This window comes from Dromaius novaehollandiae, chromosome 1, assembly GCF_036370855.1.
Source record: "Dromaius novaehollandiae isolate bDroNov1 chromosome 1, bDroNov1.hap1, whole genome shotgun sequence".
Taxonomy (NCBI): Eukaryota; Metazoa; Chordata; class Aves; order Casuariiformes; family Dromaiidae; genus Dromaius; species Dromaius novaehollandiae.
Genome location: NC_088098.1, coordinates 132,426,627 through 132,447,207, shown reverse-complemented (window position 1 = coordinate 132,447,207; position 20,581 = coordinate 132,426,627). Strand labels below are relative to the sequence as shown.

Genomic DNA, 20,581 nt, shown 5'->3' with positions numbered 1-20,581 from the left:
GTCTCCCCAGACATCTGCCTACTTCCAGAACGTTGCCTATCTGCATACCGGAGAATTAGGCCATTGATGGTTATCTTGACACTACCCTTCTGCAACAGAGAAACCCTCTTCTGTAGGTGAGCAGCAGAGACAGAAACACGAATGCCCCAGTCCCATCACACCCGCCCTCCAGCTTGGTCTCTGCAGCACCTGACTCAGGGCTTTCTCAGAACAGCCGCTCAAACTCCGCCTAAAACCATTTCAGTTCAACAGTCCTGTGTTATGCATCCGTACTGCTTGTCCGTGGGAAGTATGGTGCTGGAGTGAGACTCACCTGCTGGGTTACCCTCAGATTGCTGCCTTCCTATGGAGAATGTGAGAACAAGTCCTGCAACTTGCCCTTGTAAAGGCTCTGTAAAAGTCATTAACACGCCACAAATAGTCTCAGGTGCTGAGTGGACTGAGAGCTGCAATAGCAGAGGCTTTGTGTTTGGCTCGCTCTGGCGATGCTTGGCTTGTGTGAACATGGTGGTTTAGCCAGGGGCCTCCCTGGGCCCAGCGAGTCTCTTGCATCATGTGACGCTGCCGCTCTTCCTCCTTTAGTCTCTGTGTAGGGCCAAAGGGGTGTAAGTGCATCCCAAGAGGAAGAGGCGAGCAGGAGGAGGAAAGCATGTCAAGAACCCATCCTCTGCATGTGCACACAGCTGCCAATACTTGCTCACTTGTGCCAGCTGCCCCTCAGAATTGTTTTTTTCTTTTAAATGGCTGATGAGTAGGTGTAACTTCTGCGGCTTCATGTTTTGCTGCTCTGTTTAGTAGTCTGTAGGCAGTAGTCCTCAACAGGCAATGAGTTTAGTGACCATGTCGAGCTAGGTGTGTCTGAATGGAGGATGGATGAGCTACACATCCCGTCTCTGGAAAGCTGCTCGTTCACAGGACAGGAGAACTACTGCGAGACTGCTACGGGCAGCTGTTTAGTCTCCCCACAGGAGACCAAGTGCTTGCTCCCCTGCCAGAGGGGGACAGTCTCTTCATTCAAGTGTCCGTCTTCTCCCCACAGGGGAAGCAATGCGCATGTTTTGGTGTAATCTGGTGAAAAAAAACACACTCCCAGTGCTTTGCATTTGTTTTCCTAGCCTTTGCAAGTCATAGCTGTTAAAGACGTGCAGAAAGAGTCCTTTTTTTCAGGACCTCCTGCTTGTTTCGAAGGGCCCGGAAAGGGGCAATGGGAGAGCTGTTGGGGTGTCGTGCACAGAGTGCCTTCTTTGAGGGGCCTTCTTCTCCCGTTGTCCTGTACCTCTCATTCCAAAGTTCCCATTCCCCAGTGCAATCACCTCTTAGCATGCCAGAAAGAAAGAGTGGAGGGGGCACAGCCATATGTGCCACAGCAGCCTTTTGGGAGTTGAACCCAGGTCCACTGGAAACCAAAACCCTCCCCAGAGCTCACCTCTTGACCTTCATGCAGGAGAAATTGGGGATGCCTTGTGAATCATAACCTTCTTCAGAACCTCGCTGCACAATGCCCCCAGCAGAGCAGGCCTTTTACCTTCTCTGGTACCTGTTGCCCACAGTAATAAATCCTGCCAAAGGCATTTTGAGTGATACTAATACTGCGCTTGACCTAGAGCTGTTGGGGCTGCTTTCAGCCCTTTCACATCGCTCTTTGCATTGCACCTTGTCAGGGTACAGTGGTTTCAGAGCATCAGAGTGGCAACTCAGCACCTGCTCAGCATGCGCACAGCACTTCACAGCACTTCTGTCAGGCCGTTTGCACCATCGGATCTGCTTCTCCGCTTCTGGCCTCTAAATTATTGGCCAGTCCCTGCCTGGGCAGCCTCTGTCATGTCTGAAGGCCACTGGGTGCTCTCCCTTTGGATACGTCCACACGAGCGTTTCAGCGGAGATCAGGAGCGAGCTGCTGAAGGGAGTCTTCCCACGCTCCCTACCTGCTGAGCTTTGCTCCATCCTGTGCAGAGCTCCCACAGCCCCTTGGCTGGAGCTGAAGGGGAAGGTGGGCTGCAGGCCGGTGGGTCCTGACTGCTGCCGGGTGCTCAGTGCTGAGACCAGAGGAGAGCTAGCCCCAAATGACGCCCCCTCCAAAGGCATACGGGCTAGACACCGGGTTCGCAGCACCCACTGCCCCGCTCAGCAGATCCTCTGCTGTTCCTGTGTTAAAGCCTCTGCTTTAGAAGTGGTGGCATCGGGGGCATTTCTCAACCAGCCGCTGAGGAGGTGGGAGTTTCCTCCACCTCTCCAGGAGCCTGTGGCAGAATTAGGCTTTGGCTTATGTGTTTCTGGAGGCCTCCTGCAGTGTCCTAACCCTGAGCTCCTTCCTCCCCTTGCCTCTCCTTGTGCTGAGGAGCCACCACAACCACCTCTGCCTGCCAGCTCACAAACAGCACGGGAAGGATTCCCTTGGTTTGGGCGGCTTGTGCTTTGAGACCCAGTGCCTGAACATCTTCCTGTGAGAAGTGCCGCTCTCCGGAGTGGTGTGTCCCTAGTCCTTACTTGGCTGAGCCTCGTGAGAAGAGGCTGCCGCTTGAATGCCTGTCCCTTAGTGCAGCGTGCAGAGCAAATCCTGCAGCACTTGATGAACATGCAGGGAAGGTGGAGGAGGAGCTGCTTCTTCTGATCCCAGAGGCAAAGGGTTGCTGGGCCACCTGAGAAACATGCTCAAATCTCACCGCTTGCCTTTCCTGTCCTACGCCCTTCCCTCACCAGGTTTCTCAGGGCCACGTGAGCTTCCCACACGACACTGCAGGTGCTGGGGCTGCACCTTCCTGCCATGGCCTTCCTATGGGATCCTACGAGGGCCTTTACTCCTTATCCTCTCCTGCAAGCTGGCAGTAGGGGTGACAAATGTTTTTTGAGGTGGCAACTGTTTGCTTGTCATCCTCGGGAAAGGTAAGAGACCACTTTTGCCCCCTTGAAAGAGAGCACAGAGGAGCCTGGGCTTTCCTCCAAATACAGCTGTATTCCCTTTTTGGCCTTACCGCTGCTATTCATGGCTTGAACGTTTGGGAGGAGAGCAATGCCATTTCTGTGGGTCTTTGTGCCATTTTTAAGGCCAGTACCATTCTTCCTGTCACAGTCCTTTTCACTCTCTTGCCCAACCAGCCCCCTCTCACTTTGCTCTACTCAAAGACGGTCAGCTTCTGTGCACGGAAGACCATTGCGCTAACCCCCAGCAGCCTCTGGTCTCACTTTAGCACTCCTCTAACTCATTGCTCAGAGCTGCACAGCCATCCTTTGCAGCACCTCCTTCCCCTCTCAGTCCCCACATCCACCAGGATTCAGTGGAGCACTCCCAGGGAGTTCACGGATAACCATTTGCGTGCCATGTCTCATCCACGCTCCCCCATTCGGATGAATGAAACCTTAATGACAGCCCGAGCTGGGAAACTACATTGATAATGGGAACGAGGGCAGCCCTTGAGGGAGGGCAACTCTCTGACAGCCCCTCTCACTCATCCAAGCCTGCCGTAAGCGCTGTGCATTACACCCAGACACAGAGGACCAAAACAGCCAAGGACTCGCACCGTTTTAGCCCACCATTTTTATTATTCTATTCGGAATATGCATCTGAAGTACAATATCCCTCTTGGTAACGAAAACACACACACTTGGAATGATCGCCTTGGGGAAAATCCCGGGAAATGCAGATATTTGAGGAACAGCCATAACCACCATCTGAGTTGCTCTGGCATCTAGGCTGAAATGAACTTTTCGAATTCATGGCATCAAATAACTGGGCAAGCTCTGTCGCAAAGTTCACCGGAAGGCGCCTGGAGCTGTTGTTGAAATTTTCATTTTCTAGGGTGAGCCCATCCTTTTCTCTGTCACTCCCTGGTTTTGCTCTGCCTTCCTCTGTGCTTGACTCCTCTCTGTTGGAGGCAGCGGCAGGGTTAGCTGGCATCGCTTCTCTGCAACAACGAAAATGGCTTTCAGGAAAGAGCACTCACTGCTAGGAAGGAAGAGTCCGCTTAAGAAAGCTAACAGCAGACGTCTCAACAGAGTCCTCTCAACAGCTCACCAGGCACTCCACCATACTATCACTACACATGCTTTGTTGCTAAAACACGGAAAATAGAAAGAATGTCGGAAAAGAACAACTCACTGTTTTCTCTTCCTCAGCCGGAAAGTAACTACACATGTCAGTACTACGGCAAACAGTATGGAGCCCGAGACTGCAGTGCTCAGGACCAAACGCTGCTTTCGTCGGCCTTTATGAGCTGCAGCCTCGGCATCTTTGTCACCAGCAAGGCCTGCAGGAAAGGAGACAATCCCATACATGCCTGGGTTCTGCAGGACTGATAATCTCACTGGGTGGCTGGGATTTCCAGGCAATTTTACATGCCGTGGTGTTGCTATCGCTGATTCTGGTCTCTTGGCAGCGGCGGACAAGAAAGCTCATTGACACTTCTCAGGGGCAAGAGCCCACTGGCCAGTGAAAGCCTGAACCAGCGCTACCCCTACCTGTGCCCCTGGGCTTCAGGGAGGGCATGTGTGCTGGGCACCTTGCATTCCCCAGGAGGGCAATAAAAGAGGGAAAAGGAGAAAATACTAATAGAAAAATCAAAAGGAAAGGAAGACAGATTACTTACCCCTGCGATCTCCCTGAGGCTCAAGCAGAGGCTTCAGCCCCTGAGAAGCTGGAGAAACACTGCCTTCAGGGACATCTGTCATGACACACAGAGGAGAAAAGGGTGAAATACCTGTGGCAATATACTTGTTTGCAAGGGAAGTGTAGTGAACTGACAGAGATCTTGTAACGACCTGGGACACGTGTAGGTCTAGGTTCTCACAGCTCTGGAGAACCCTTCCTGACCTTTAGGTAGGGACATGGCACCCTCAAAATAAACCAAGAGTCACAACTCACCTCTGGGATTCCCCAGAGACTCAAAATCAGAGTCCAGATGAGAAGATAAATCTCCACCACCTATGGCCACATCTGTAACCAAACACACGAGAACAGCTCCCATTACATATTTCCGTACACTTCTTCAGATTTGAATGGTAGTGAATGCAGGGGGAAAATATAATCCCACCAAGGAACTTGTCGGGCCCTTCCACTCCTGAGCATCTTGCAAACGCACACCGGGTGCGCGCATGGGCATCGTATGGGTGTAAATTTGACAATGCACAGAACTGCCAGGGGAAAGCACACCCTGCAGTTCACAGAAGCTGCAAACACAAACACCAACAAGCCTGCTGGCTTTGCCGTAGGCACTTGAAGAAGCACAAGGCTGGAGGAGCCAGGCAAAGCGCCCACCGCAGATCTCTGAAGCCCTCCCAAAGCCCACTCTGCTCTTTTGCAGGCATGAGCCTCGGCCAAGGACTGAAGCTACACGGCCCGTGAATACAACTCCGAAACCAAAGGCTCCTCCCAGGAAGTGAATACATCTCCACCACTTACTCCTGGCATGCCCCTGAGGCTCAGAAGTGGGATCCAGCTGGGAACCTAGAAGGCCACCGCCTGCAGGAACACCTGTAAGCAAACACAGACAAGACAAGTTTTCATTACGTCGTGCAACATGCTTCCGCGGAAGTGACGTGCCGGGAATGGGGGACACACATGTAGTCTGAGAGTCTTCCAGCCACAATAGGGCCAGGGGTACTTGTTGGCTGGGACCTGGCGCCTCCCCAAAATCCTCCGTTGAGGCGCAACCCAGCAGCCCCCAAGCACCCCCAGGACAAACACACGGCCCCCCGCTGCTATGGAAAGCCAAATGGAAGTGAATGGAAGGGGGGGGCCATGATGGGACATATATGTAGGTCGTGAGTCTCAAAGCTGTGGAGGGGCAGAGAGGACCTTCTGCCTGGCACCTGGCAGCTCTCAAAGGAAAGAAATGCTCACAACTTACCCCTGGGACTCCCCTGCGGCTCTAAACCGCTTGGACCACCTGCAGAGGAAGTATGAAGCACAAGTTCACGGGAACAAAATAGCACAAGGAAAGTTCTTGTTCTTTCAGGGAAGTAAAAATTGACTACGTACCCCTGGGAAGACCTGGAGGCTCAGCAACAGCATCCAGCTGAGAAGCTGGATAAGCCCTCTGCAGGGAAACAGCTGTAATCAAAAACACAGGAGAAACACCTCCATTTGAGCTTGAGATATAGCTTTTCAAGTCAATGGCAGCACACGGAAGGGGAAAAAGGGACACACATATAGCTCTAGATACCTAAAGCTGACAAGGTACCTGGCTGATATTTTGTCCGTGACATGGAAGCTCTCAAAGAAGCTAAATATTCATGACTTACATGCACGACCATCTCGAGGTTCAAAATGGGGATCCAGCTGAGAAGCTGCATGCCCATCAATGTCGGCCACATCTGTAACCAGACACAGATTTGAATGGTAGCGAATGGCGGCGAGGAACATAGCATTACACCAAGGCCCTTGTCATGCCCTTCCACTCACGAGCATCTTGCAAACGCTCACCGGGTGCATGCACAGGCACCGTATGGGTACCAATCTAAGCAGGCACAGACCTGCTGCGGGAAAGCACGCCCTGGAGTTCACGCAAGCTGTAAACTCAACCCCAACAAGCCCGCTGGCTCTGCAGCAGGCTTTGGAAGCAGCACAAAGACTTTGCAAGGCAAAGCACCCCGGGGCACATCTCTCAAGGCCTCCCGAGTCCCACTCTGCTTTTCTCTGGCTCTGAGCATCAGCTGACGACTTACTCAGTTACACTCCATACCAGGAAAAGTTGGAAACATAAAAGCTTCTTCTAGGAAGTGAATACACCTTGACCACTTACCCCAGGGATCCTCCCGACGCTCGGGAAGAGGGAAAAGCTTACAGCTTACCATAGCTTACAGGCAGAGCAGAAACATAGAGGTGCCAATTTTCCTTACAAAATGCTACCAACTTCTTCACAAAGCAATGTTAGTGAATGGAAGGGGGGCCATGATGGGACATTTATATGTAGGTCGCGAGTCCCAAAGCTGTCCCAAAGTGGAGGGGCAGAGAGGACCTTTTGCCTGGCACCTGGCAGCTCTCAAAGGAAAGAAATGCTCACAACTTACCCATGGGAACCTCCCACCCTCCCACCCTCCCCCCCCCACGGCTCTAAAGCGCTTGGATGACCTGGAGAGGAAGTATGAAGTACAATTTCATATGAACAAAACTACAACTACAAGGAAAGTTCTTGTTCTTTCAGGGAAGTAAAAATTGACAGCTGGGAGATTCAGATCTGCTGCTCCCATCAGGAGCAGATGAGCAAGGGATGGAGAAGAGAAGCTCTCAAGCTAGGCTAGGAGCTCCTGCTGGAGGAGTTCTCTGAAGAGGCACATGGGCGAAAACACCCAGAATGCAGCCTCTAGTAGCTGTGCTCCTGTAACACCAAAGCTCTGCAAAACTCGTGCAAGCAAAACTCATACAAGCAACACTAAACATGGACACTGGCATTTCCGCTTTACGCCTCTACTCCCACCAGCCAAAAAGGTCCTCACTCTAAACACCTACATACATCTTGCTAAACATAACCATGCCACAAAGAAGTGCCTCCCTCCCGAGGTACAGTTCCTCACAGACATGCAGCTATGGCAGAGAAGTCAAGCCTGAGCCAGCACACATGCTCAGAGATACTACGATCTTCTCAGCTGGCCACGCCAGAATCACAGGCGACAGTTCTTCCTCCAGCCACACTGCATCCAGGAGCTCCTGAAATCCACAGGTGGCCTGGTGACCCTCTTCAACATAAAGAGGGGAGGCTGGCAAGACACACAAGCCATGCTCACAGAGTCCAGCCGCCGGGGCCAGGATATACGTGAGGGCGTCAGCACCTCCTCCTTGCTGAGAGAGAGCACCCAAAGCCCCCAGGAGCGCTGTCCAAAACATGGATTCGTTGCCTGTTGTGCAATAAGCCAATAATTACACACTCGGGAGAGACACTGGCTTATTTAGTTCAGCATTGCGCAAGCCTGGGTGCTCGGTGGTTTCCCACAAATCAAGCACACCCCCCCACCTTTTCAAGTAGCATTTATACAAACACATTGCAAGGTTTGCAACTTTCCCTTTTACACTGATTGGGTAGTGATTTACAGACAACTATAAGACTGCTTACACACCATTTTACTACTACGCATGCTCAGGGCAGGGGTCTTCACCCGGGCATGGGGCTTTTTGACCAGTGGGCGGGATTTTTTGCATTACATGGAGGACAGGTCAGTTAGGGATACATGAGCTCTTTTGCCAAACTGGCAACACACAGCTAGAAATAAACCATTTTGATGTAACGTTTCTTTAGGGCTTTAGCAGTTCTAGGATGTCCCAAGGCCCAAGGAGGCCTGAAATGTTGGTCCCAAAGCAAAGGGGACAGAGGCAGTGGTGCCAGCAAGGAAGCGGGAGGCGGAATCCCAGCTGGACGGGGGAGGAGAGCTGGGGCACAGGCTTGGCACTGGAGCCCCCCCGCCTGTCAGCAGCTGCCCCTGGGCCAGCTCCGGAAGTGCACAGCTGGCGCTAGCGCTGGCGCTGGAGCAGAGCGGCGGCAGCGGGGGCGGGAAGGAGAGCAGCGAGCGAGGCCGGAGCAGGCGCTGGCGCGGAGCTGCCGAGCAGCGAGGCGAGCGCAGGGGCGCGAGCGTGTGGGCAGAGAGCCGGGCTGCCCCCGAGGGGCTCCTCGAGGGCGGCAGCAGCACCCCCGGCCGCCAGCATGCCCGGGCTGCCCGCACAGGGCGGCGCCGGCGCCGGCGCCGGCGCGCGGAGGGAGCGCGGGCCGCCGCGGAGGCGCGCGGAGGGCGCCCCTGAGCTCACAGAGGGGCCCCGCGGTGCATTGTGCTGCGTTGTGCTGCGCGGTGTTGCGTTGTGCTGCGGGGCAGTGCGCTGCTTTGCGCTGCGGTGCGGTGCTTTCCGCTGCGGTGCAGTGCAGTGCGGTGCAGTGCGGTGCGGTGCTTTCCGCTGCGGTGCGGTGCTTTCCGCTGCGGTGCGTTGTGCCGCGCCGCGCCCCGCAGACGCCGCTCCGCGCGCGCGTTGCTCGAGGGCGCCGGCGGGGGGCGGCTGCTGGCGACGGGCAGCATGGTGCGAGCGCGGGGGGCGTCCGGCCCCGGGCGTCGCCTGCTGCTGCTGCTCGGCCTCCTGGCGGCCCTGCGTGCCCGGGACAGCCGGGCTGCTCCGCGGGCAGCGCCGGGCCCAGGTAGGGCGGGCGGGCGGCGACGGAGGCAGCGCCGCCCCCGCACGGCGCGGCGCGGCAGCCTGGGGGCCGCGGGGCCGGCCGGCGAGCGGCCGGGGCGGCCGGGGGCGGCGGGAGGCGGCGGCGGGGGCCGGGAGCGGCTCGGCGAGGCTCGTGGGGCCGCGGGGAGGGGGGTGCGCTGGGGGGCGCCGGGGGCGAGAGCTGTGCCTGGAGCAGCACCTGGCGCTGGGTGACGGGAGCTGTCGTCCCCGCGGGGGGTTGCAGCGGTGCCCGGCGGCGATGGCGATGCCGGTGCTTGGCCGGATGCGGGACCGAAGGCTTGGGAAGATGCTGGAGGTGAGTCCTCAGGGGACCGTCCCCTCCCTGGCAAGACCAGAAGCATGCCTTTCCTGGCGCCGCTTTGGCCTTTCGCTGGCCGGGGAGCTCTTGTGCCCGCGCAGTGTAAACGATCCTTCGTGTCCTGCGGTGCTGAGGGTTCCCCCTTTGCAGAGTGCTGTGCGTTAGAGAGCTCCCTGGAAGGAGGTGCCGAGGGCCCGCGTGTTTGTCCTGGGGGTGCTTGGGGGCTGTCGTATGGCGCCTGGATGCAGGACTTGAGAGGCGCCAGGTCCCAGCCAGCGAGTGCCGCTGGCCCTCCTGCAGCTGGGAGACTCTCAAACTGCATGTGTGGAATGAGCGTTCGTTTTCAATATCTTCTGCATGTGACATTTGACTGAACAAGTGCTTGGCCAATGTTCAGACACCAAAAAGAGCAGAGTGCAACTCAGAAAGGCTTGGAAGATCTGCGCTGGGTGCCTTGGCTCGCAAAGCGCTGTTGGCGAGTCCCCCTGAGCCTGTGCTGCTTCCAGTGCCTGCTGCCAACTGGGCTGGCATGATGGGGTTGAGTTTACAGCTTGGGTGAGCTCCGGGGCGTCCTTTCCCCCAGCAGCTCAAGATGCGCATGATGTGCATGACTGGAAGGGAGAGAGAGGTGCTATGGTGTAATTATATGTTCCCTATCATTCATCATCATATCCCCAGCCTTCAAATCAGAAGACGACTATAGAATTAGATAATGAGAACTGTTCCCATCTGTGTTTGGTTACAGATGTGGCTGAAGTTGACAGGTATCCAGCTTCTCAGCTGCATCCTGTTGCTGAGCCTCTGGGTCTCCCCAGGGGTACATAGCCAATTTTTACTTCCCTGAAAGAACAAGAACTTTCCTTGTGCTATTTTGTTCCCATGAAGTTGTACTTCATACTTCCTCTGCAGGTCGTCCAAGAGCTTTTCAGCCGCAGGGGAGTCCCAGGGGTAAGTTGTGAGCATTTTTTTCCTTTGAGAGCTGCCAGGTGCCAGGCAAAAGGTCCTCTCTGCCCCTCCACTTTGGGACAGCTTTGGGACTATTGACCTACATATATGTCCCGTGTCATGACGTGACCCCCCCTTCCAGTCATTACAACTGCTCTGTGAAGAACTTGGTAGCAGCTTGTAAGGAAAACTTGCGACCTCTGTGTCGGGTTTCTGCTCTGTCTGTAGGCAATGGTTATCCATCATTCTGGCTGTTTCCTCTTCCTGAGCCTCGGGAGGATCCCCGGGGTAAGTAGTCAAGGTGTATTCACTTCCTAGAAGAAGCTTTTACGTTTCCAACTTTTCCTGGTATGGAGTGTAACTGAGTAAGTCGTCAGCTGATGCTCAGAGCCAGAGAAAAGCAGAGTGGGACTCGGGAGGCCTTGAGAGATGTGCCCCGGGGTGCTTTGCCTTGCAAAGTCTTTGTGCTGCTTCCAAAGCCTGCTGCAGAGCCAGCGGGCTTGTTGGGGTTGAGTTTACAGCTTGCGTGAACTCCAGGGCGTGCTTTCCCGCAGCAGGTCTGTGCCTGCTTAGATTGGTACCCATACGGTGCCTGTGCATGCACCCGGTGAGCGTTTGCAAGATGCTCATGAGTGGAAGGGCATGACAAGGGCCTTGGTGTAATGCTATGTTCCTCGCCGCCATTCGCTACCATTCAAATCTGTGTCTGGTTACAGATGTGGCCGACATTGATGGGCATGCAGCTTCTCAGCTGGATCCCCATTTTGAACCTCGAGATGGTCGTGCATGTAAGTCATGAATATTTAGCTTCTTTGAGAGCTTCCATGTCACGGACAAAATATCAGCCAGGTACCTTGTCAGCTTTAGGTATCTAGAGCTATATGTGTATCCCTTTTTCCCCTTCCGTGTGCTGCCATTGACTTGAAAAGCTATATCTCAAGCTCAAATGGAGGTGTTTCTCCTGTGTTTTTGATTACAGCTGTTTCCCTGCAGAGGGCTTATCCAGCTTCTCAGCTGGATGCTGTTGCTGAGCCTCCAGGTCTTCCCAGGGGTACGTAGTCAATTTTTACTTCCCTGAAAGAACAAGAACTTTCCTTGTGCTATTTTGTTCCCGTGAACTTGTGCTTCATACTTCCTCTGCAGGTGGTCCAAGCGGTTTAGAGCCGCAGGGGAGTCCCAGGGGTAAGTTGTGAGCATTTCTTTCCTTTGAGAGCTGCCAGGTGCCAGGCAGAAGGTCCTCTCTGCCCCTCCACAGCTTTGAGACTCGCGACCTACATATATGTCCCATCATGGCCCCCCCCTTCCATTCACTTCCATTTGGCTTTCCATAGCAGCGGGGGGCCGTGTGTTTGTCCTGGGGGTGCTTGGGGGCTGCTGGGTTGCGCCTCAACGGAGGATTTTGGGGAGGCGCCAGGTCCCAGCCAACAAGTACCCCTGGCCCTATTGTGGCTGGAAGACTCTCAGACTACACGTGTGTCCCCCATTCCCGGCACGTCACTTCCGCGGAAGCATGTTGCACGACGTAATGAAAACTTGTCTTGTCTGTGTTTGCTTACAGGTGTTCCTGCAGGCGGTGGCCTTCTAGGTTCCCAGCTGGATCCCACTTCTGAGCCTCAGGGGCATGCCAGGAGTAAGTGGTGGAGATGTATTCACTTCCTGGGAGGAGCCTTTGGTTTCGGAGTTGTATTCACGGGCCGTGTAGCTTCAGTCCTTGGCCGAGGCTCATGCCTGCAAAAGAGCAGAGTGGGCTTTGGGAGGGCTTCAGAGATCTGCGGTGGGCGCTTTGCCTGGCTCCTCCAGCCTTGTGCTTCTTCAAGTGCCTACGGCAAAGCCAGCAGGCTTGTTGGTGTTTGTGTTTGCAGCTTCTGTGAACTGCAGGGTGTGCTTTCCCCTGGCAGTTCTGTGCATTGTCAAATTTACACCCATACGATGCCCATGCGCGCACCCGGTGTGCGTTTGCAAGATGCTCAGGAGTGGAAGGGCCCGACAAGTTCCTTGGTGGGATTATATTTTCCCCCTGCATTCACTACCATTCAAATCTGAAGAAGTGTACGGAAATATGTAATGGGAGCTGTTCTCGTGTGTTTGGTTACAGATGTGGCCATAGGTGGTGGAGATTTATCTTCTCATCTGGACTCTGATTTTGAGTCTCTGGGGAATCCCAGAGGTGAGTTGTGACTCTTGGTTTATTTTGAGGGTGCCATGTCCCTACCTAAAGGTCAGGAAGGGTTCTCCAGAGCTGTGAGAACCTAGACCTACACGTGTCCCAGGTCGTTACAAGATCTCTGTCAGTTCACTACACTTCCCTTGCAAACAAGTATATTGCCACAGGTATTTCACCCTTTTCTCCTCTGTGTGTCATGACAGATGTCCCTGAAGGCAGTGTTTCTCCAGCTTCTCAGGGGCTGAAGCCTCTGCTTGAGCCTCAGGGAGATCGCAGGGGTAAGTAATCTGTCTTCCTTTCCTTTTGATTTTTCTATTAGTATTTTCTCCTTTTCCCTCTTTTATTGCCCTCCTGGGGAATGCAAGGTGCCCAGCACACATGCCCTCCCTGAAGCCCAGGGGCACAGGTAGGGGTAGCGCTAGTTCAGGCTTTCACTGGCCAGTGGGCTCTTGCCCCTGAGAAGTGTCAATGAGCTTTCTTGTCCGCCGCTGCCAAGAGACCAGAATCAGCGATAGCAACACCACGGCATGTAAAATTGCCTGGAAATCCCAGCCACCCAGTGAGATTATCAGTCCTGCAGAACCCAGGCATGTATGGGATTGTCTCCTTTCCTGCAGGCCTTGCTGGTGACAAAGATGCCCAGGCTGCAGCTCATAAAGCGCAACAAAAGCAGCGTTTGGTCCTGAGCGCTGCAGTCTCGGGTTCCGTAGTGTTTGCCGTGGTGCTGACTTGCATAGTTACTTTCCGGCTGAGGAAGAGAAAACAGTGAGTTGTTCTTTTCCGACATTCTTTCTATTTTCCGTGTTTTAGCAACAAAGCATGTGTAGTGATAGTATGGTGGAGTGCCTGGTGAGCTGTTGAGAGGACTCTGTTGAGACGTCTGCTGTTAGCTTTCTTAAGCGGACTCTTCCTTCCTAGCAGTGAGTGCTCTTTCCTGAAAGCCATTTTCGTTGTTGCAGAGAAGCGATGCCAGCTAACCCTGCCGCTGCCTCCAACAGAGAGGAGTCAAGCACAGAGGAAGGCAGAGCAAAACCAGGGAGTGACAGAGAAAAGGATGGGCTCACCCTAGAAAATGAAAATTTCAACAACAGCTCCAGGCGCCTTCCGGTGAACTTTGCGACAGAGCTTGCCCAGTTATTTGATGCCATGAATTCGAAAAGTTCATTTCAGCCTAGATGCCAGAGCAACTCAGATGGTGGTTATGGCTGTTCCTCAAATATCTGCATTTCCCGGGATTTTCCCCAAGGCGATCATTCCAAGTGTGTGTGTTTTCGTTACCAAGAGGGATATTGTACTTCAGATGCATATTCCGAATAGAATAATAAAAATGGTGGGCTAAAACGGTGCGAGTCCTTGGCTGTTTTGGTCCTCTGTGTCTGGGTGTAATGCACAGCGCTTACGGCAGGCTTGGATGAGTGAGAGGGGCTGTCAGAGAGTTGCCCTCCCTCAAGGGCTGCCCTCGTTCCCATTATCAATGTAGTTTCCCAGCTCGGGCTGTCATTAAGGTTTCATTCATCCGAATGGGGGAGCGTGGATGAGACATGGCACGCAAATGGTTATCCGTGAACTCCCTGGGAGTGCTCCACTGAATCCTGGTGGATGTGGGGACTGAGAGGGGAAGGAGGTGCTGCAAAGGATGGCTGTGCAGCTCTGAGCAATGAGTTAGAGGAGTGCTAAAGTGAGACCAGAGGCTGCTGGGGGTTAGCGCAATGGTCTTCCGTGCACAGAAGCTGACCGTCTTTGAGTAGAGCAAAGTGAGAGGGGGCTGGTTGGGCAAGAGAGTGAAAAGGACTGTGACAGGCTAGGAAAACAAATGCAAAGCACTGGGAGTGTGTTTTTTTTCACCAGATTACACCAAAACATGCGCATTGCTTCCCCTGTGGGGAGAAGACGGACACTTGAATGAAGAGACTGTCCCCCTCTGGCAGGGGAGCAAGCACTTGGTCTCCTGTGGGGTGACTAAACAGCTGCCCGTAGCAGTCTCGCAGTAGTTCTCCTGTCCTGTGAACGAGCAGCTTTCCAGAGACGGGATGTGTAGCTCATCCATCCTCCATTCAGACACACCTAGCTCGACATGGTCACTAAACTCATTGCCTGTTGAGGACTACTGCCTACAGACTACTAAACAGAGCAGCAAAACATGAAGCCGCAGAAGTTACACCTACTCATCAGCCATTTAAAAGAAAAAAACAATTCTGAGGGGCAGCTGGCACAAGTGAGCAAGTATTGGCAGCTGTGTGCACATGCAGAGGATGGGTTCTTGACATGCTTTCCTCCTCCTGCTCGCCTCTTCCTCTTGGGATGCACTTACACCCCTTTGGCCCTACACAGAGACTAAAGGAGGAAGAGCGGCAGCGTCACATGATGCAAGAGACTCGCTGGGCCCAGGGAGGCCCCTGGCTAAACCACCATGTTCACACAAGCCAAGCATCGCCAGAGCGAGCCAAACACAAAGCCTCTGCTATTGCAGCTCTCAGTCCACTCAGCACCTGAGACTATTCGTGGCGTGTTAATGACTTTTACAGAGCCTTTACAAGGGCAAGTTGCAGGACTTGTTCTCACATTCTCCATAGGAAGGCAGCAATCTGAGGGTAACCCAGCAGGTGAGTCTCACTCCAGCACCATACTTCCCACGGACAAGCAGTACGGATGCATAACACAGGACTGTTGAACTGAAATGGTTTTAGGCGGAGTTTGAGCGGCTGTTCTGAGAAAGCCCTGAGTCAGGTGCTGCAGAGACCAAGCTGGAGGGCGGGTGTGATGGGACTGGGGCATTCGTGTTTCTGTCTCTGCTGCTCACCTACAGAAGAGGGTTTCTCTGTTGCAGAAGGGTAGTGTCAAGATAACCATCAATGGCCTAATTCTCCGGTATGCAGATAGGCAACGTTCTGGAAGTAGGCAGATGTCTGGGGAGACGAAGTCTTCTCTCCGGACAGCTGCCAAAGTGACTGTGCCACTGTAGACGAGCACTGAGACTGCTACAGAAGCAATTCTGCGCTTTCATGCAAGGCAGCACATGTCTTTGCCCACACACTCCCCTTTCTCGGGGGCACACACCCAGAGAAGCCCACGCTGGCCTCCTTCGGCCAGCAAGAGCTACAAGGGCCTGGCCAGCATCCTAAACACCCGTGCTGTTGAACGTGCAGCCAAAACAGAAGGCGGTGAGCAACAGAGCTGTTATCTGCAAACAACTGCTCCACAGAAAAGCAGAAGAAATGCCTCCCGGCACGGGGAAATAGGAACACAGACCAAACTGCCTTCGAGGAAAAACCAAGTCCCTAGCAATGGGAGGTGGTTCCAGCTTGAAAACTCTGGGGCGAGGAAAATTAAATTGGTCACCTGCCCCCTCGTCTCAAAGGAGTCTGCAAGGGAGAACACCCAAAAAGACTGGCTTGGAGTCAGGGAAGTGCTCATGGGGACAGAGGAATGGCATTTCCCAGGAAGAGGAAGGAAACGGAGTCATGCCACGAAGTCCCACAGACCAGCCCTGTGGACCGGAGCACACTCCACAAGAGCCTCCTTCCCAGCCCCCTCCAGAGGCAGAGGCGTTCTTTGCCTCCTCAAGTCTAACAAAGCCCACAGCAAAGTACCTCGGAGCTGAAGAGCAGCCTTGGACTCTGCAAAGAAGGAGGCAACAAGCTCTGAGAAGAAAAAAACACTGTGCCAGCGCCTGCACGTCCAGGCTTTCTTCCAAAGCCACCTCCTTGCCTTTGGAAACTTCGGTCCTGCAGGAAGAGAAGCATTTGCACCTCGGGCATATAAAACTCGTGTCCAGGAGGACAATGCACGTCAGAGCCTGGGAACCGACAGAACCCCTCTGCGTGCTAGTTACGGCCAGGCTTGCACAACGGAGCCCTTCACGCTCCCGTGACGTCATTGTAGGAGTCGGGGGACACACAAGCCGAAACATGAGTAAAGACAGAAATGCCGTTTGCAGAAAGCTGCCTCCCTGCCTGTGCACGTTCTTCTGGGCCACCGACTCTTTCCTCGCAGACCTTTCCTGCCTCCCCTGCACCCAAGCTTTTGCAATTCGGAAATCAATCAATGGAAATGGAATCCATGGACTTGGAACAGAAGAGCTCGTGCTTAAGACACAGGGTCAGTGCTTCTGCTGGGAAACCCAGCGGGAGGCGGCTGGGCACACTCAGCTCTGCTGCTCCACCACAGCCCACGAATCCCAAACCTACCAGAAGACAGGAAAGATGGAGGAAACTCCCTGCCCTTCCCTTCTCTTTCCTGCCCTTCCCAAAGGTGATGTTGCCCTCATCACCAGGGCCGCCAACACTCACCCCTCTCTCAGAGAGACACGTCCAGGCCAATACCTTCTTGCCAAGACTACAAGCCACCACTTGACTAAACCACGACTGTCCCAGCTCTTCAAAGCACACACTGCTATGGAAAATTATGCTCGCCAGCCACCATAACAGAGTCCGACCCTAGGTTCCCGCTGAGAAGTTTGGAGCCAAATCAAAGCAAATTCAATAAAATGTAATGATGCACGGGCAGGAATTACAGGTTGAGCTGGCTGCCTCCCAAGAGGCACCCCGAACAAAGAAATCCCTGGGCAATTATACCTTCACAATCTAAGATCCCCACACCCCATGCAAAGCTTCAGACCAATCATCCTATTTGGCTCTGGGGGCTTCCTGTTCTTCACTGGGTCCCACTGCTGTCTCTAGGCAGCCTGGTTTTCCTTATCTTTACGGTGGCGGCTTCTGCTGATGGCCTTACCTTCCTCGTAAGCTTCCTTATCTTTCCACCTTGAACCGGTCCTGGGGCCCTTTCTTACTGGACTAGCTGAAAGTTCCTCACATTATCTGAGTGTGGCCTAAGGCTTCAGCAAATTTAGCTACTCATGCTAAGCAAGGTTTGCATAAGTTGTGCTAAGTGGTTACCTCTAGATGGTTCCAGTTCAATATTCTTTAACAGTCCTCCCTTTGTTTCTATTAAGCATCCCTGCTAATACTTTAGACAGAGTTCTCAAAGGCTTTCAAGGCATGCTATCACTTTCCATAATCTTATGTATAATATGATCGTAAGTAATAGGCATAACACGGTTAAACTTAACACAACTACTACTGGGCGCAACACGTGAGTATGAATCCCTGTTGCAGTTGGTGACCATCCCAGAAGAGTTTCCCACCCATGATGTTCCCTGTCCTGCTTCACCCTTTCCAAGATGTCCTGTATCTCTTCCGTATCATGATGAGCGGTGATTAGAGCTTTTTGTCCATTGTTTCAGATGCGTTCTAGCAGTTGACGCAGCTCATCATGTTGCAGTAGTTTCTCCACCAATGTAAGATTCATTCCGATGGGGGTAGGCAGTCAGTCTTGACTCAATGTGTAATTAGACTGTAATAATGGATAAGACATACCAGGAGCTGAACAACTAGAGTCGCATCGCATAATCTTGGTAAAGTTACCAGCACAAATATTTGAGCGATTACTTGTATTTACAGCAATGTCCTCTACGAATATAAGACTACAAAGGGTTCTCATACATACACAGCCTTTCCGAATATATACAAGTACAGTTTAACTTTAACAGCAAAATTGGAACATAGTAGGACAGTATATGGCCGTTCCCATTTAGGTTTTAACTTGGATTTTCCTAAAAATACTTTAACTAAAACTTCAGCCCCAGGCTGTATACCAGGCACTTGTATTTCAGGTGGTGTGGATTGATAGCACTGAGCATATTTTATTTATCTTCATACATGGTTCTGGGGTCTATTCAATTTGGCCATTCACTTTGGTTCATCATTGGAACTGCCACCATACGTCCTCTCAGAGGTTGTCGGGCTGCAGCCTTCGCAGCGGCGTCCGCTAAAGCATTTCCTTTACTGATTTCTCTAGTGTCTCTAGTATGGGCTGGGCAGTGTATTACGGCAATTTCTTTGGGCCTTTGGACTGCTTCCAGACAATAACATATTTCTTCTCCACTAGCTGTTTTCTTTCCTGATGATGTAAAAAATCCTCGTTTTTTTCCATAACATCCCAGTTGCCTGACATACCCCAAAAGGCATAGCGAGAGTTGGTGAAGATGTTAACTCACTTTCCTTTTCCTAGGAGCGCTGCACGTGTCAAGGCTACTAGTTCTGCTCCTTGCGCACTCCTTCGTGTGGGAAGCGGTTCGGCCTCTGTTCCTCATTCCTCGCTGACTACAACATGCCCAGTTTGTCATTGTCCATGCAGGTAGCAGGATGAGCTGTCTACAGATAGAACTAGGTCTGGGTTTGGCAAAGGAACATCAGTTAAATCACTTCTCGGCTTACTGGAAGTGTGCATTACCTGCTCACGTTGGTGATGTTTTTCTCCATCATCAGGCAGAGCTATTAGGGTTGCTGGATTCAAGGCATTGCATCTTCTTAGGACTACATTATCTGCCATGAGGAGGATCAGTTCGCATCTGTGTGCCCGTTGTGGCCATAATGCCTGGGTGGTATATTGTTTTAGTAGCATCTCCACTTTGTGCCGCACATAAGCTGTGACAGGGTGCCCCAGAATGAGAGGGCAGCTTCTCTCAACTATTGCTGCTGCTGCCGCCACCGATTTGATGCAGGCTGGTGCCCCTGCTGCAACCGAATCTAGCTGAGCAGAATATGCTACTGGTCTCTGGGGGGGTCCTAATTTTTGCCTCATTACTCTGCTGGCAATCCCCTTACATTCATGTACCTATAAATTGAAGGACTTTGTATAATCTGGGAGCCCGAGAGCAGGCACGGATGCCAAAGCTCCTTTCATAGTTCTAAAAGCTTGCTCTCCTTCGGGGCCCCACGCAATGGGTTCTGCTTTTTCCTTTCCAGCAGCCTCTGTCAGGGGTTTTGCTAATTCTCCCAACCCAGGAATCCATGGTCTGCAACATCCCACAGCTCCAAAAGATCCTCCTAACTGTTTCTGTGTTACTGCACGGGGCAGTTTTATGACAGCATCTACTCTCTCTGGATCTACTAGTCGTTGCCCTTCTCTGAGAATGAACCCCAAGTATTTTGCCTCTTTTTGACACGGCTGGACTTTAAACGGAGCTGCCCAGGGACCTTTTTCTGTTGAAGTAGGACACAGATATGCAGAGTCTATTCTACAGGTATCTTCATCCTTACTTGCTCTCAGTAAATCGTCTACATATTGCCTGAGAGTTGACCCACCCGGGAATTCTACATCTTTTAAATCATTCCTTAATATTTGTGAGGAAATGGTGGGAGACCCAGTGAACCCTTGTGGGAGGTGCGTCCACGTCCGTTGTTGCCCTTTCCATGGAAAGGCGAACAAGGGTTGACTACTTTCCTCAAGCGGGTTCCTAACTACTCCTGATAGATCCTAGCTACTCATGCTAAGCAAGTTTAATATAAGTTGGGCTAAGCAGCTACCTGTAGACAGTTTCAGTTCAATATTCTTTGACAGCCTTGTGAATCGTAACCTTCTTCAGAACGTCCCTACACAACACCCCCGACAGAGGAGGCCTTTTACCTTCTCTGGTACCTGTTGCCTGCAGTAATAAATCCTGCCAAAGTCATTTTGAATGATACTAATACTGCACTTGACCTAGAGCTGTTGGGGCTGCTTTCAGCCCTTTCACATCGCTCTTTGCATTGCACCTTGTCAGGGTACAGTGGTTTCAGAGCATCAGAGTGGCAACTCAGCACCTGCTCAGCATGCGCACAGCACTTCACAGCACTTCTGTCAGGCCGTTTGCACCATCGGATCTGCTTCTCCGCTTCTGGCCTCTAAATTATTGGCCAGTCCCTGCCTGGGCAGCCTCTGTCATGTCTGAAGGCCACTGGGTGCTCTCCCTTTGGATACGTCCACACGAGCGTTTCAGCGGAGATCAGGAGCGAGCTGCTGAAGGGAGTCTTCCCACGCTCCCTACCTGCTGAGCTTTGCTCCATCCTGTGCAGAGCTCCCACAGCCCCTTGGCTGGAGCTGAAGGGGAAGGTGGGCTGCAGGCCGGTGGGTCCTGACTGCTGCCGGGTGCTCAGTGCTGAGACCAGAGGAGAGCTAGCCCCAAATGACGCCCCCTCCAAAGGCA

At 52.9% G+C, this 20,581-nt stretch overlaps 1 protein-coding gene across 3 annotated transcripts; it reads right to left on the bottom strand.

Annotated features, from left to right (window-relative positions):
• Window positions 1-3,520: 3,520 nt before the first annotated feature.
• Window positions 3,521-7,937, bottom strand: LOC135323851 (uncharacterized). Of its 3 annotated transcripts, none has more exons than XM_064498781.1 (9): window positions 7,720-7,935; window positions 6,238-6,309; window positions 5,975-6,046; window positions 5,844-5,882; window positions 5,396-5,467; window positions 4,859-4,930; window positions 4,584-4,658; window positions 4,097-4,244; window positions 3,521-3,902 (listed from the first exon to the last, which is right to left on the bottom strand). In XM_064498781.1, exons 1-9 carry the CDS (start codon window positions 7,817-7,819, stop codon window positions 3,545-3,547), a joined length of 1,008 nt encoding a protein of 335 aa, XP_064354851.1. In that variant the 5' UTR covers window positions 7,820-7,935; the 3' UTR covers window positions 3,521-3,544. The 3 variants fall into 3 exon arrangements, with proteins under 3 accessions (XP_064354851.1, XP_064354860.1, XP_064354868.1); XM_064498790.1 differs by having other exon boundaries at window positions 7,449-7,783; XM_064498798.1 differs by lacking the exon at window positions 4,097-4,244 and having other exon boundaries at window positions 3,575-3,902; window positions 7,720-7,937.
• Window positions 7,938-20,581: the final 12,644 nt, after the last annotated feature.

What these genes read in the sequence shown, in the direction of transcription:
- LOC135323851 (XM_064498781.1), bottom strand. Translation starts at nt 7,819, where the DNA reads ATGTTTTGGACAGCGCTCCTGGGGGCTTTGGGTGCTCTCTCTCAGCAA. An exon ending in GGCCCCGGCGGCTGGACTCT is followed by an intron (nt 6,310 to 7,719) that starts GTGAGCATGGCT and finishes GTCTGGTTACAG; the next exon opens with ATGTGGCCGACATTGATGGG. An exon ending in GCCGCAGGGGAGTCCCAGGG is followed by an intron (nt 5,468 to 5,843) that starts GTAAGTTGTGAG and finishes GTTTGCTTACAG; the next exon opens with GTGTTCCTGCAGGCGGTGGC.